Source organism: Myotis nattereri, assembly GCF_964212035.1.
Source record: "Myotis nattereri genome assembly, chromosome: 12".
Classification (NCBI taxonomy): Eukaryota; Metazoa; Chordata; class Mammalia; order Chiroptera; family Vespertilionidae; genus Myotis; species Myotis nattereri.
Window position 1 is genome coordinate 27,978,101 of NC_138087.1, and position 17,495 is coordinate 27,995,595.

The 17,495-nt window shown below is 39.0% G+C and overlaps 1 protein-coding gene across 1 annotated transcript in view; it reads left to right on the forward strand.

Annotated features, from left to right (window-relative positions):
* Positions 1-17,495, forward strand: part of MPDZ (multiple PDZ domain crumbs cell polarity complex component) — a 177,402-nt gene that overhangs the window by 97,627 nt on the left and 62,280 nt on the right. Inside the window, exons 20-22 of the mRNA XM_081103221.1 lie at positions 5,613-5,882; positions 6,141-6,264; positions 14,116-14,314. Coding sequence (XP_080959347.1) covers positions 5,613-5,882; positions 6,141-6,264; positions 14,116-14,314 — 593 coding nt within the window. The remainder of the gene's footprint in view (positions 1-5,612; positions 5,883-6,140; positions 6,265-14,115; positions 14,315-17,495) is intronic.

Below are 17,495 nucleotides of genomic sequence, written 5' to 3' on the forward strand. Positions count from 1 at the left end.
TTTACTCTTTTGTTGAAGCAAATTTTGGCAAGCTGGCTTATCAACTGAAATATTTAAACTGCAAAACAACAAAGAAGGCATTAATGAGGGTGTTTTAAAACAAATTGTGAAACCCCTGTGTGCTTTTAGTTTCCTTTGAGAGTAGCACTGTTCTTAGGAAGTGGTGAATCTCTGCAACGTTTTTGTTTGTTTTGTTTTGATTTTGTTTTTGTTTTCTGTGGCATCTTTTTAGCATGTAGATATTTACTAGAAAATTGCGTGTAAATAAATAAAAAGTTAGTTGATGCACTCATCTTTTTGTCCCTGCACTAAATTTACTTTCAAAAGACAGAATAGTAATTTGTTATGGAATTTCAAATTGACTGTTTTTCTTAAAGAAATTGAGCTCAGATTGAGACTTTTTAATTGATAAAATAAGATTGTATAGTATATGCTAACTGATGTGAAGAAGGATGAAATAGGGTGTGAAGGTCTCAGTGACTCCTCAGGTTTTTGACATTGCTAAATATGTAGTAAGTCTCATAGCCTTAAGTCATGTCTGGAAGCACACAGGCAATTTTATCTGTGTCCATGCGTTGGTGAGGGGACTCATCTCCGTGGTCAGGTGTGCTGGGAGAGGTAAGAACTGGTTCCCCAGAGCAGGAGCCCACCCTGAAGGGAGGACTTCCTCATGCAGAGCCCTCGGAGCCCTGCAGCAGCTCAGACCCCAGAGGACCTCAGCCCCAGCCAGAGTGAGCTCCTCTGTACAGCACTCTCCCCCCTGGGAGTCTCTTCTGCTGTCTTTTCCTTTAAAATGAGTGGTGCCTCCTTAATTTGATTAGTAATCATATCAGGACTTAAGGGAAATAACCATCACTCAAAAATCTGAAAAATATAGCTGCTTCCAGGGCATTTGGATTAATACAAGTAGGCTATTGAAATGTGGATTTTAAAGGCAGAAAGCCAGGGGGATTTTTCCTTTCTTACTGTTCTAGGTTTTAATTGTTTGATTAATCTTTATATCCCCTTTTCCTCATCACCTTCAAAGATATAACAAATGCAGAGAGAATTGTTTTCAAACTTAAATGCTTCTAGACCAGGGGTGGGCAAACTTTTTGACTCGAGGGCCACAATGGGTTCTTAAACTGGACGGGAGGGCCGGAACAAAAGCATGGATGGAGTGTTTGTGTGAACTAATATAAATTCAAAGTAAACATCATTACATAAAAGGGTACGGTCTTTTTTTTTTTTTTTTTTTTTTAGTTTTATTCATTTCAAACGGGCTGGATCCGGCCCACGGGCCGTAGTTTGCCCACGGCTGTTCTAGACTTTTGTTTAAAAGCTCAACATATTTTGGGGGAGAGGATGTTTTCATTTATTTTTTTTCCTATTTTGGCTTAAAAATACACCCAGTAAAAATATAATTGCTATGTAATGAGTCTCCCCTTCACCTAATCCTCACCTGCAGGCCCTACCATCCCTTGTGCACACACTTCTCGCTCTTGCTCCAGGCATGAAATGATTACTAGTTGGTACATGTCCTTCATTTCTGAACATCAGTCCCCTAGGATATGCTGTTGATTCCAGTGCACAGTGAAGTTGGTGTTTGTCAAGATAGAAACTGCTTTTTGCACCTCCTACACCAAACACATCTCATGGATCCTGTGATATATTAAAAAAAAATTCCCAAATCTTCACTTATTGTCATTCTATAGCCTAGAATATTGCTATCTTTATATCCCTGTTTAAAATATGTGTATTGTTTGGAGGAGAGGATTAGTGTCAAAAACTAATTAAATCACTCTAGTCAAGATGATGAGAATGGTTGTGGAAATCCTAGTGACAGAACTGCACGTTTTCAAAATATAAAAGATGTTGCCTTTTTGCTTAGGAGAGCCAGTGTATAAACAATAAAGGACGTATACCCGATCTCAGAAAGAGTGGGAAACAAGGTGAGTTGGAGCAGCTATGCTTATGGTATATTTTCCAAAAGTTTTAAGAAGACTTCAGTGGCGGACTGCTTATTAGAAAAAAGCAGGTTGTGTCCAGTGAATGTTTAAACATTTAGCCAGACTATGTAAAATATATTATCTGGGTAAATACTGTGCCCTAGTACAACCTTAGCTTATTCACTACATTTAAGAAATAGACCTGTTTCAAGTAAATTTGACATTTTTATTTAACCTTTCCCCATCCCCATCCCCCCCCCAGAAAACAAGACTATATCAAGTGGAGGCACATGTTAGATGGATTTTTGATATCTCAACTTCATTTAGATACCAAGTTGCAGTTATTTTTGGACATACATGAGGGTTCTTCTTGTTTTTCTTTTAGATCCATAAGACTTTTAAAAATAAAACTCGGTTGTTCAGCAACCAGAAACATTTCTTCAGTAGGCTTATGTTGTCTGCTGTGTTGATTAGCTCTTTCTTTTCTGTGTGTCTGTGTTAACTCCTTCATGAATAATGCATGGAAATTTGTTATTCAATTTACAGTAAACCCCAGCTAAGGAGGGCAACTTGATCTCTTTTTCTGATGAAAAGTGGTTTTTGTTGTTAGGTTTATTTAGGGCGTGGGAGAGATGACTTACTGCTAGTTATCATGATAAATTTAGAATACAGAAGCTAACCAATTGCTTTAGTAAGTACACTGCTATTTTTAATAAGACTGAAGGCTAAAATAATCAAAGTTGGGTGAATGAGCTAACAGGTTATTGATGAGGTTCTAGGAGTACAGAGAAGAATATTTTTCTATCATTTTTTCCTGAGGATTCTAAAGATATTATTTGCTTGTTTGATATTTCCATTTTTCTCAGTTCTTTGTACCATGAATATGTTAATTCCAGAGAGATGAAAACTTTTTATTGAGGGAGAGAAAAGATAATTATGTTGGAGCAATTGATTACCTGCTTAGAAAAATGAAAAGAGACTCCATACCTCACACCACACCCTGAAATAAATCCTAGATGGTTCAAAACTGAATCTGAAAACAAAGCAATTATAAAATAGAAGAAAAGTACTAGAAAGAATTTTGTTTACTTTGTGCAGAGGAAGGACTTATTAAGCAACATGTAAAACCCAAAAGCAAACAACAAATTGACAAATTTAATTGTATAAAGAATTTCTTTAGCCGAAACCGGTTTGGCTCAGTGGATAGAGCATTGGCCTGCGGACTGAAAGGTCCCAGGTTCGATTCCGGTCAAGGGCATGTACCTGGGTTGTGGGTACATTCCCAGTGGGAGATGTGCAGGAGGCAGCTGATCAATGTTTCTCTCTCATCGATGTTTCTAACTCTCTATCCCTCTCTCTTCCTCTCTCTAAAAAATAAAAAAATATGTTAAAAAAAGAAGTTTGTTAAAAAAATACATAAAGAATTCTTGATTACATATAGAATTTAGCTCCTGCATGTACAGATCATACAAACTTAGAAGTAACAAGCTGGGGAAAGATTTCTAGTGTATATCACAAAGACTATATTCAGAATATATCCATGGCCACAGGAAGTGAATACCACGTGCTAGAATCCTTGGTAAAGTATATAAAGAGAGAGTTCACAGGAGGCATACAAATGGCATGTCCTCACCTGTTGTCAGGGGTGCACTTAGTAAAGCACTGAACCGCTAATTGGAAGCCCATTTGCTATGCACAGCATTGCAAGTGTACATATCATTTGAACAACAGGTCTAATTGTAGGAGTTTATACTAAATAAATTTTCACGGGTCCACAAAGATGTGCAGTAAAAATAACAGCAATGCCTAATAGTAATCAGGCACTTTCTAGTAAGTCAGGCAATGTTTTTAGTACTTTGTGGTTTTAACTCTCTCTATCCTCCCACCATCCCTGGACTAGGTCCTATTATTTTCCCTCATTGATAGAGGAGGGAACCAATGCACAGAGTACATTTAAGTAACTTGTCAAAGCTGAAAGAGGTACCTACTGATGGAGCCAGCATCTCAACTAAGGCAGCTGGGTGCCAGAGTCTGCACATTAGGCCTTTCAGACTTAGGGAGATTTTATAGCCTTAAGAAGATTGAAGTTGACTTTTATTCATCGACATGGGAATTTCTCATGTCAGGGTATAAGTTTACTTCAGAAAAGCAAGTAGCACCCTGGCCAGGTATTTCAGTTGGTTAGGGCATTGTTTGTACACCAAAAGGTTGAAGGTTCAATTCCTGTCAGCACACACGGGAGGCAATTGGTCTGTTTCTCTCTTACATCAATGTTTTTCTCCCTCTCCCCAATCCCCTTCTTTCTCTTCCTTTCTCTCTAAAATCAATAAATATATCCTTGGGTGAGGAAAACCTGTGTAGTGTATGGTTCTGTTTAGGTTTTGAAATGTTTATGTGTGCTTGGATGTGTGAGTGTGTGCATTTGGATATATATATGTAATGCAAATGAATTTTAAAATCTAGTTCATAAACATACAACTGAAGCCAGCCAGTTTTATTGGGGCGAGGAGGAGAAGTAGGAGCCATACAGGAAGACTTTAATATAGTGTGCATACACACTATGCACCTGTATCGCTTGAATCTTTGCCAGTGACACTATATTCATATACTGCTTTTTTACTTTCAAAACATCCATCAAAGAATTGAAGAGAAAATTGATAAGTTTACTCAACAGCCGCAGTTCATGGAGCTACTGCTTGCCCAAAGCACATAAGTGATACAGTATATCTGTTGTTAAGTACATACATGCATTTATGTAGAACTATGGAATTTTAGAGTTTAGGGAATTTTAGAAATATAAAGCCAAGAGAGGTTCTATAATGTACAGATTGTTAACGAGAGAGCCTGAATTAGAACGTACATCTTATAATACCCCATTTTAGTATTTCTTCTGTTATATCTTGCACAATATTTATGAAAAAAATTCCCTACAATAATATGAATTGTGTGGCTTTCTGTTCTTTTCCACAAATACCTATAAATATCTGTTGAAATAATTTTCCCTCGAAGGTTCTTGTGAACCTGAATCAATTAATGTCCTTCTTTTATGCAACTGACCTTATAATACTTAGGAACTCAGGCTGCTCTTTAAGATTTAGAAATATGTTACTTGCTTTCCCATTTATATTGAACTCCAAATGATTTTATTTGTGAATAGAACATACTAATGTATCTAAATGATCTCATATACAGTATAGTGTACAAGTGTAACATGAGATACATGATTGCAGGAAATGTATTGAAAAGCACTTATAGCCAAAACCGGTTTGGCTCAGTGGATAGAGCGTCGGCCTGTGGACTGAAAGGTCCCAGGTTCGATTCCGGTCAAGGGCATGTACCTGGGTTGTGGACACATCCCCAGTGGGAGATGTGCAGGAGGCAGCTGATCGATGTTTCTCTCTCATCGATGTTTCTGACTCTCTGTCTCTCTACCTTCCTCTCTGTAAAAAATCAATAAAATATATTAAAAAAAAAAAAGAAAAGCACTTATAAACACAAAGGTATACAGAATATCAGCTAAGTGATGAATTTGTATGTTTGCTAATGCTTTTTAACTAATGAATAATTATGCTGTGTTTAGGTTTTTTTCCCCCACTAAGTAGTCAGCCATTAAGAAAGGATCCTACAAAATACTTTGAAGTAATTCTGGCCATAATTTTTGCTTTTCTATTCTCTCATCTTCAGGATGTTACTGACAGTTCTTCGGATCCAATACTTGATCTGCAAGTGCCTTTGGAAGAACTCTACACCCAGAACCTCCTGCAAAGACAGGATGACAGCCCACCTTCCGTAGACTTGAGCACGGGACCTGCTTCTGGGTTTATTGTAAATGATTATACACCTGAACAACAATATGGATGTGAAAACACAGGCATGTGGGCTGAGTCTCACCTACCCAGGGAAGTTATATCAAGTGCAGAGCTTACTTCTCTGCTGCCTGATTCAACGAGAAAGGTACTATTTTAAAGATATGGCGGGTGTGTTAGGATGAGGTCATGAGGTTGGGACAGGGAAGTATTCTAGCTCAGCTCCCCATGTGGAGCTGGTGCTCTCCTGACGCTGAGGTTTTCCAGAAGCCAACCTATGAACTTGTCTTGGCTATGGATTCTTGTGGAATAAAGCACAACCAATGAGAGAACGTGTGTGATGTTGAAATCATATTCCAAAGTCTAATTTCCCTTTCCATGTGACTTATTTTTTTCTTTCTGTCAGGGCTCTGAGTTCTTAAATCAACAGAGCTCCCTGGCCTCTGCTGCCGAGCATATCATGCTGCAGAATATATCCAGAGAATTTTTTGAGAAGACTATTACCATAGCAAAAGGCAATTCTAGCCTAGGTAAGTTCCTTATTTTCCACACCTACCTTCCCAACCAACACCCTCACAAAGAGGGAAAATTGAACCGGTTTTGATATTTTTGACTACAGGTAAGAAAATAGATGTTTTAAATTTTACTGTAGTTTTTACGGTTTCTCTTTTTATGTACGCATTATCTTTCCTGAAATGGTTAACAGGTTTTTTAGTTCAGACTAGCTTAAATCCCTCACTCTCTTAATTACTTAAGAGTATGCAGTGGCCTCATTTACATTCAAGTAAAAGATACACAGAATTGTTTGTGTATGAAACAGCAAATCAGAAAAGAAATTCTTAGAAAATGAAATGTCAGCAATTTGGAATTCTAAATTCTTTGGAAAAGCAAATTATTAGCTTTTTTGAATGTTACCAGTTATGCATTAAGTCAGTTTGTATTTCTTTCATTCACTGAAAGAAAGACTAAAAAGACAGCCAGGTGTGCCACTACCAAAATGTAAATGCGATTTATAATTGTCCTTCCCAGGTGGCAGGAGTTTTGTGTCCTTTCTTAGCCAGGAGGGGTTGTGGCTAGTTAATAATCATACAGCCTTCAGAGTTGGGCAAAGAAAAGTTTCTGTAAAAATGAAATCCTAATTTTAATAACTAAAGCTCTATTGAGGCAGAGCACATTTGTTCTTTTTTTATTTTTCTTTCAAGTTAAGCAGTCATGTGACTCAGCTCTGTCCCCAGCGCTCTCTGATGGAAAGTAGATGTAGGATGTTAGAACAGCTGCTCTGAATGCAGAGTGTTGTCCAGGACTCTGGTCAGCTCTGCATCAGGGATCTTACTCCTTCTGGCATGTGACCAACCAGTGCCCTTTACATTGATGTCTCACGGCGGGGTCTTCTTTCCTTGTTAAATTTGAGACTTGGCAAAGAAGTCCGGCGGGGCTCACATGGTGAGTGGGATTCTAGTCTAGGTCTCATTCTCGATTTTGTCCCATTTGGTGGTGGCTGGGTTCTACCAACAGCAGCCAAGTGGAGAATTATAGTAGAGAATTTTTACTTAGTTATAACATGTCGCCTATATTTACATTTAATGGAATGATATAAAACGTAAACTCCTGAACTTTCTGTAATTCACTAATTTGAGACAGATATTATAAATATCAAAGCATGTCAGAAATAATTCATCTGTTAATGCAATGTTTCCGAAAGCATGTTACTTAGAATACTGGTTCTGCAGGATGTAAGTAGGAGTTATACATGGCTTCCAAGTTTGAAATGTGATGAATTTAAGGAGATGGGCTTTTGTTTGTGCTACATCTCAGTATCTTTAATACTCAGGTGTGCATGCGCCTCTTTAAGAAGATGTTATAGAGTGCAGCATTTCTCATTTAATTTGTCATAAAACTCATTTTTTGACCAACTCATAAAACAGAGATTTTGTAAAAATCCCTATTGTTTTGAGAAACTAAATTCTATTATTTTAACCCAGCTATCAAACGTTCATTTTTCTCTATATTATAGCCACTGTCTAGAGAAACCAGGAGTCAGTTACTTTTCTCAGGGAACATGAGTTTAAGAAATTAGCTAATTGACACAGAAAGTCCTAAATGCATTGCATACTATGATAGACACTCATACATAGAACATTGAAGGCTTAAAAGAGGGAATAACTGATCCCTGCTCTCTGAGTGTGTGCAGTTTAGAAAGGTTTCAAGGAGGAGAAGGTATTTGATTTAGTTCTTTAAAAAGGAGTAGAGTTTTACCACATAGTTGGGGAGTTAGGAAAAGCTGGAAGTGATTAGAGCTAAGGCAGAGAAATGGGAAGTGTTGCTGAGTGTCGTTTGGTATGGATGAAGTATGTGAGCAAAGTAAGAATTGAAGTTAAAGGTAGGGTAGATGGAAGATGGCTGTGGGGTGGGCTCATGGGCAGGACACAGGACTTCTGCTGTAACACCCTCGGGGCTTAAACTCCTATGTAAGCGGGAGCTAAGGGCAGAAGAGTGACATGATGGGGTTTGTGTTTTAGGAAGATCATGCTGGCTTAGTTTGGAGAATTAGATTGGAAACAGTTGGAGGCTCTTGTAAGAGCCATGGTTTGAGTACATCTGATTTTACAATCTGACCACTTTGGCTTGCTTGCTCATTTTTAGTTTGCTAAGGGAATGTTGAATTTTTCAAATCTTCTTCTTCATCTGTTCAGAAAAATCACGTAGATTTTTAATATATTCTATTAAATCGTCAGGATTTAAATATGTTTTTATTGATTTTTGCAGAGAGGAAGGGAGAGGGATAGAGAGATAGAAGCATTGATGAAAGAGAAACATAATCAATAGGCTGCCGCCTGCATTCCCCCACTGGAGATGGAGCCAGCAACTTGGGCATGTGCCCTGAGCGGGAATTGAACTGGTGACCTCTTGGTTCCTGGGTTGATGCTCAACTGCTGAGCCACACTGGCCAGGCCAGACACCTTATTTTTTAAGTGTGATACAAGATACTTAACATAAAACTTACCATTTTAACCATTTTTAAATGTACATTTCTGTAACATTTGGTACATTCACATTGTAGTACAACCACCACTACCATCTCCAGACCTTTTCATCTTCTCTGACTGAAACTTGGTGCCTATTAAATAATAATTCCCAATTTTCCCTGTCTCCTACCTCCTAGCAACCATCATTCTATCATCTGTTCCTATACATTTTGACTACTGTTGGTACATCATGTAAGTGAAATCATAGAGTATTTGTCTTATTGTGACTGGCATATTTCACCTAGCATAATGCCCTCAAGGTTCTATGTTGCAGCATGTGTCAGAATTTCCTCCTTTTGAAGGTAGAATATTTCATTATATGTAAATAAACACACATACCACTTTTTTAATTGATTTTTTAGAGCGAGAGGAAGGGAGGAGGAGCAGAAAGAGAGAAACATTGACTGGCTGCCTCCAGCATGCCTCCTACCTGGGAATGAGCCTGCAACCCCGGGCATGTGCCCTGAGCAGAAATCTAACTGGCAGCCTCTCAGTGCACTGGGTGATACTTAACCAACTGAGCCACACTGGCCAGAGCAACCACAGGTTGTTTATTCATTTATCTGTTATTGGACACTTAAGGTGATTCCACCATAGCTTTTAAGTTTTGGTTTTTAAAATACACTAATTATGATTAATCTCTTTGGGGGGAAATAGTGAAAGGTGAAGTGTCCTTGCTTTCTGTCATATCAGAAAATCCATTTAAACCTCAATAGCTTGATTATAACATTAAAGTATAAGAGAGTCCTTTCATTTGCTGTGTGTGACAAAACCTAGAAGTGTGCAGACATAGTGCCATTAGCTTATTAACCAAATCTATCTATGTAAAAGGATAATATGCTAAGTGTCCTTCCCACCTTCCAATCAGTCGCTATGACGCACACTGACCATCAGGAGGCAGATGCTTAACGCAGGAGCTGCTGTGACATGCATAGAGAAACGGCACTGTGGACTTGGCCCCCAGAAAGCAACACTTGGCTTCCCCCAAGTGAGACACAGGCCCTGTCACCACCCTGGAGTGACAGCCCACCAAATGGCAGCCGAGGCTGCCAAGACCCCATGGCGCAAAATGCAGCCTATAGCCCAGCCCACCCCTGAAATGGTCGTGTGGGTGCCGGGGAATGACATCACATGGCAACGCCCAGCTTCCTCTCCCTAGCAACTAGCCTCCTTGGAGTTCCAGAAACACAGGTGGAAACATTTACACTTTAACCAAATGTCTGTGAAGCGTTTTCCTGTGCCTCATCTCATTTGATCCTCACCGAAGTCCTGGAGGAGGTAGATAGGAGACTTATTGGAAAACTATTTTCTTTTCATTAGCCAGAAAACGGAGATTTAGAAAGTTTAGAAACTTGACCCAACTGAAAAGAAGAAAGAAATGGTGGACTTTGAAAATAACTTCAGATTTTCTCACTGGGCAGAAGATAGTCAAACACTGCTGCAGTTAAATATTTTCCCCTTTGTTCTCCCTGAGTGATCTATAATAATAATCTGCTTTGTGTTGGTATTTACTGCTGTGTTGCTGACAATTACCTGAAGAGAAGTTGGGGTGCTTCACTGGGCTGGAAAAAAGTTTAGCTAAATCAGAAAGCAGGTCTAATTAAGCAGGTTTATATCTATAAAAGGCTAAGTTGACTTGTGCATGCGCGATGCATATAAAGTTCTCACTGGCGCCAGTTGTGTGCATGTATTTCCATCTGTCATTGTCGATTGTGAATTTGGTTGACACTTCTATTATAGAGAAAGGGCGAATAACAATATTAAAATATTTCTTCTAAATAATCTACTTTCAATGTGCATGAATTTGTGCACGGGGCCACTAGTTTTAATATAAATAGAGTAACTTTTAGTTTTACTTTTGTGATTCATTTGAATTAATTTACATACTCAAAATGTAGATAGGGCTTTTCCTGGATGTGCGATTTCCTGAGGCCCAGCATTTTGGAGTTTCAATTCACTTTGCTAAAGCAAGAACATTTCTGTGTTGTCTCATTTGATAGGAAATGTTCACTATTCAGATTTCCGCAGCACTTAGAGTAACTAAATGTAAAGGAATTGTGAGAAATGCCTATTTTTAAAATCTGCGTAAAACATTAATTTAATTAAAGCAACCATTTAAGCTTTTAATGTAGGAAGGTGTTGCCTTTACAACTTGAAGTTACAAGAAATGTGATAGCATTTTAGAAAATCCAGGTAGAGGCTTGCTTTGTGCTGATAGGTGAGTGTGTTATGAAAGGTCTATCAATGAACAACTGAACACTTTTTCTAGGTTCACAGTCTCCCCTTAACTTACATGAGCTTGTTTTTAGGTTTTGTTTTCTGGATAGGTTCTATAAAAGTTGTCATAATCCATTTGCTTTGATTTCATGAGTCACTTTTTTTAACTCTGTTAAATTTAGGGAGGAAATGTCATATGCAAATATATGCACATATGTACACATGCATATAGTGACCTTTTAAACTTTTAATCTTAATGATTTTTGGTAGGTCTGTTCTCATTTCTGTAGATATGTTGTATTAGGGCTTGAAGGTAATAAGATAGAAGGGAAAGAAAGACCAATCCTCTCTTCACAGATTAGGTACAGAAACATAAACATACGCACTCATTTTTCTGAAAGTGCTTAGTCTTTAGGAGATGGAATCAGAACTCAAACTTCAGTCTCTCTGGTTTTCACATACTACACAATACACATCAGTGCTTGAGTTACCCAAGGCTACATGGAGATTGCTGTGATAACAAGTGTCATTGTGAAGCTGAATTATGTTTTTCTTGAGCCCTTAGAGAGCAATGTAGCTTTTGATTAGTATAGAGAGGCATCTTAAATATATTTTGTGAGTTGCCATTTGTTTATGTTTTGTACTTTGTTGAGCACTTTGGGTTGGGGACTTTGAAAGGTATTCTACGTAAGTTTTTATTATGTACTTATTTTCTCATTTAATACAACCCTAAAAATAGGCATTATCCCCATTTTACAGATAAGTAAAATGATAAAATGAGATCTAGTGTGAGGTTAAGTCAGTTGCCCAATGCCACACTGATTAGAAGTGGTGGAACTCCAATTTGGAACTGGTTCTCTAGTTCTACAGTATACTATCTAGACTATTCCTACTGTTCTTCCTCCCAGAAGAAATTGGGAGATCTTATAAGTTACAATCAAAATCTAGTTAGTGGATATTACCTTGAAGTTGTTGAACCCTGAAAATGATCATTTGGCTAAAGGAAAATACAAGCTGAGACAACTGATGTCTATCTTTTGGTTTATGACAGCCGTAATAGCTGCTGAAGCTGGGAGTTAAAGATGCTATTAAAAATGAAGTTAGAGGTCATGTTGACCATAACTCATGATGTCCTCCCCAAATTTGTGGCTTGCTGTGTTGTAGAGTGCGTGGTGCTAATGAGAACAAGATGAAGTGTTGGAGTCCCAGTATGGGCCACTGAGTGAAATTTTATTTTATACTCATACATTTTGATGTCACTGTAGTACATTGGTGGAGCTTAGTGCGAAGGGTGGCAGCATCAGAGCAAACTAGAGAACCTGTTGAAACATTTCAGGCCAGCCTCTTTGCTCATAAGAGGCCCATCTGGGATGAAACAGCTAAGTTTCATGTTTGTTCGCCTATGATCAACAGAGATGTTTCCTTCATGATAATGCATTTAAAAATCATTAGTGTGAGTCTTAAAACAATATTTTGAATTCATTTTATAATGGTTCTTTTATGTCATAAAATGATATCTAGTAGCCTGAATTCCCCATATCCAGGCATGAAATCTAAGGCTATAAGCAAATTTTTAAATATTTTCAAAATATTTAAAAAATATATCTAATTTGGTATAATTAGAATTAATCTTTAGTCAGAAAGTATTACTTTGTGGGTTTTTTTTTCCAAAAATAAATAAATATTTAAAGAGGGAATTGTCACTTTCCTCAGAAAAATGTTTTATAAGTACTCTCCTTACCTGGTTTAGTTATGTTATCTTGTTTTGGAAGGAACTTCTAGCACTTGATTGAAGTGAATTAACATTATTTTACGTAACATGTTAACATAATTTAAAAGGTTTTATATTTTTGAAGGAGCAGAGTGAGGGTAGGATGAGAAGGGATTATAAATTTGGGTGAGGCTTGTTGTGAATGTCATTTTTGAGAAAGTGATATTGAAGTGAGGAGTTTGCTGTGCAGGAGCTGCTGAGAGGCTGTCGGTCCCTCTGAAATGGGGAGAGACCAAGTGAATTTCTGAAGCATAGTTGCTGGAACACAGGGAGCCAAGGAGGACATTGAACAAGGAAGGGTGCATGTTCAGAGGGCCAGGACACCAGGCCCAAAGACTGTGCAAGTAGGTGTGTTATATGTTAGCATATCAGTAGGTTATTAAAGGATTGTTACCAAGGGAGTGATGTGATTTGTCATTTCTGTCTGCTGAGAAAAATGCATTGGAAGCCAAACAGGAGGCTGTTTTGAAAAGTGAGGCAAGAGAAAGTGCTAGCCTAGTCTAGGGTTAGTAAGGAAATGGAGAAAATGCAAAGATTCAGGATAAGTTCTGGAGATAGAAATAACAGGACTGGGTGATGGATTAAGAATAAAGGGTGAGAAAGAGGTAGTAGTGAAGATTGATTTCAACATGTCTGCTTGAAGCAATGGAGAGCAGTGTTGTGGTGTCAACCCCATAAAGGGGAAGACATGGAGAAACAAAGGGAGGTAGGAGCCTGGGAATTCAGTTTTATGCATACGAAGGTGCACTTCTTTTTATGCATCCAGGGCGCATATCAGGAGGGCAATTAAATATCCAGATCTGGAGCTTACGGAAATTCAGATTTGGAGATAAAATGGGAGTAGATTAGTATTAATTTCACATCAGCTTAGTTCAACAGGCACTGTGATAGGCACTGAGGACAGGACTTAATACAAGCTTCTTGATGTTAGGAATTCTGTTACGCTTTTTTATCTCAAGCCACCAACATAGTATTTGGCACATAGTAAGCATTTAAGAAGTCTATACTGAATGAACAAATGATTTGGGAATAAAGTAGTAGCACAGAGTTTCTTGATGTATTGAACTAATTTTCCATTCATGGTCCTGTTTTTTATTCTCTTATACATATAAGATGGACTCCTGTTGTGAAATTGATTGGATATTGTGAAAACATGCTCCCTGGGAGAGCTTTCTATATAAGGGGTAACACACCAGTTCGCCTAAAATACATTCACTGTAGTGTAGGCCTATGTGTCTTTCATTTTAATTGTTTTTTTATTGGCTTGAAAAATTAGTGCTAATTCATAGGGATTATGTGACTTTCAAATAAAAGTGAATTTGAAAATTGCAAATTTAATCCATATCTGTGTTCCTCCATTACCATAGGGATGACAGTAAGTGCTAACAAAGATGGCTTGGGGGTGATTGTCCGAAGCATTATTCATGGAGGTGCCATTAGTCGAGATGGCCGGATTGCCGTTGGGGACTGCATCTTGTCTATTAATGAAGAATCTACTATCAGTTTAACCAACGCCCAGGCACGAGCCATGTTGAGAAGACATTCCCTCATTGGGCCTGACATTAAGTAAGTATCATTGGGACCCCAGTTTGGCTTGGAAAGTTCAGGAATTTCAGTTCATTAATCAGAGGTGTTTTTTCCCCCTCAAATACATTTTTACTTGATATACAAAAACTACATAATTATTTAATATAAGTCACTTACAGGTTTGACTATTCCTGAATAGTTTTGATTTTTTATCGTTTTTAAAATAACAGTGTTGAAATATTTTAGGACTGAGCATGCATGCCTTGCACTCTCGGCTCCTGGATGGGTGGCTGTTTGCAGGAGGACGCTGCCTCTTCCTGTGGGGGCAGCTGTGGGCATGAGGACACGGTGCTATGTGTGAGGGCTGCAGGCCATAATAGACAGCAAAAGTTTAAAGGCGGCCCTGAGGGCCTGCGGTTCAGACCCAGGTGGAGATTGCAGAGAGGATGTGCAACGGTCGTAATGAAAGACAGACATGAGTAGTAACAGGAAGCTGTGGGAGGGTGGTGCCCACGGCAGCCACCTGTCGTGCTGCTCGTGTTCCGCGGTTCCATGGGGCAGCTGCAGCAAGGATGCGTGCGCCTGTTCCAGCACATTCCCATGTTTGAGAGCAACTTCATCCAGGTCAGCAAGAGAGAAAGAGTGATCAGTGTGCACACAGTGTGCGAATGGTCACTGTGGGCACCGCCTGCACCAGCCCCGCTCCAGTACTGATGTCATGCTGCTGGCACCACCTGGTGTCAGCTGTGCAGTTGGTGTCAAATATGGCCACAACCAGGGAAGGGGACTCAAGTCAGCCAAGAGCTCGGAGCTGACCAGGCTGCCTCCTTTGAAGTCTGTAAAGATGTCCATCTGCCATCATGAGGGAAAACACTCCCCTTGAAGCTTATACTGGCCGCTCTTTTTACCTATAATTATGCCCCCTTCAGATGCAAAGGAAGAATCAGTTTGCACACTGGGAAGACTTGGTGTTCTTCCTGAGACCGCCAGTGGAGGCTTACAGTGTGCTCATGCCCTGCCAGCTTGTGATGTGATGCACATACCTGTGTTGGAGGCAAAGGACAAGAAAAGTCCAGTGACCACTACCTGGTCAGTGTCAGGAGCCTTCTCGTGGTCACTGAGGTGTCTGGGGCCACCGCTCTTGCTTATGCTAGTGGGAAGGAGTCCAACAACATGCTTCATGCAAACACTCTGTGCTTAGGGACTCACTGTCTTTCCTAACCCTGCACTGGCAGGGCCTGACCAGGGTGCAGTGCCAGGGGCAGCAGCAGTTAACACCCTGTGCAGTATGAGTGTGGTTGTAGGAGGGAGATGACCAGCCGACCTGTTACAGAGACCTTAGAAGGTCCAAGAGCTGGACCCTGCATTTCAGCCTGGCTGAGTAAAGACAGTGGAAGTGAACAGAATGGAAGTCAGAGAGTCTGCCAGCGCCATGCTGAAGCCCTTAGTAAGAGAAAGGAAACGGAGAACACTCCCACCCAAAAGGCCCTCCCCTCTGGCTGGATGTGAGAGGACAAGTCAGTCCTAAGATCCCATGGAACCCCTCAGGGAGATCAAAAGGAGAAGGACCAGAACAGCCCAGGAGTACAGCAGCCTCAGCATCACCCTGAAGGGCTCTGATTTATCGCAAAAAGAATGAAGTGGAGCTGACCTACAACTAGTATTGGGGGCATACGCCAGAGATCCTTTCCCTAGTCCCTCCCCATCTGCAGCTCCCCCTAGAATAGGAGGGAGCACTCTAGCCATTCCTGGAAGTCCTGCACATCAGCTGGAATGGGCCTCCAGTGTATGATCCACCCACCCCTTTTAAGAAGGGGAAACTTAACTTTTCTCAAGTGGGTCACTTCTTTAATTTCTTGAAATAAATAAATACCTGCTATTAAAAAAAAGAAATATTTTAAAACAATGTTGCTTTCTCTTTTAATTTTACTTTTTATATGATTTTTTTGCAAAAACCTTAGATATGAGATGACATCTCTCACAGAACAGGAAGGTCCACTCTTAAAATCTTATAAAGATGTTTTAATTGGCCCTCCATATAAGGAATTGTGCACTACCTATGTGACCTGTATGGGTCCTAGAACTAAGCCAGTTGTTTGAGGGCCAGTAATGGACAAGACCATAGAGAACAGTGCCAGTTGGATGAGTAATTTACCTGTGCTGAACCTCATGATCCAAGGGAATTCACCAATATGTTGATATAGTCTGAATATAGGTCATATAGGATGTTTTGTGAGGAAGTGCTTTAAATGTCCCATAATTCCTTAATGCGCCCAATGCACATTTCATATGTGGTTTGGTTTTTAAGGCATTAAACATTTCCTGAACCAACCTAAAATTAGTTCATGACTTTATTGTTGTACCTCCTCCATGTAACAGCTTGACTTTTCCCTATAGCATTAACCATTGGATATTTGTATTTTTGTATAAGGGATAAACTAGTAAAATAAGAGCTCAGGGAAAGATTGCTGACCTTTAATTAATTAATGTAATAGTTACTATTAGGGGAGACTTTTTGTATGAATGCTATTTTATTGTCTGCATTCTGTATTATTCATTTGCAAAGTACATATTTCTAGAGCTTAGGTAAGAAAAACAATATTTTCAATCTGGTTTTCATTATGCCTTCAAAAAAAAGTAGAAAAATATATATTGTTTGGAGTAGATTCTTTTCAGGCAGAATTTCACTAATGGGCTTTCAAATTTTTGTATGTCTTTTGACGTTTATTTGATGAAATGAAATCCTGTGACTATTCCATAATTACCTTATTAATATCATGAATGCAAGTAAACATCATTAAAAAATCAGTGTCTCTCTACTCAGAAAAAAAGAGAAACAGTAAGTACTTTTCTCATCCCTTGTGGTCCAATGTCCATTTCTTTTGCTTAAAAGATAAATGGTATGCATCCACATGGAGACTCTTTATGGCAAAGGTTTAGCTTATACAGTTTATATGCAGCATAAAATGCAGATGGCCTGGTAACTGATCACTTGATTTGTTGTTTGATAATGCCCGCATTGAGCTTGGAGCACTGATGCAGGTCTCTTAGTGCCATAATTGGTGCTTGGTTCTAGCCTTTTCCTCCATTCTAATTTACTGAAGATCTTCAAAGGTAGCCCAAAAATGAGACCATTGTGACATTGATTTGCATAAGTCGTTCATTTACCCTGTTCCAGAAAATGTATTCAGTACGTTTTCAACACCAAAAGTCTTCTTTC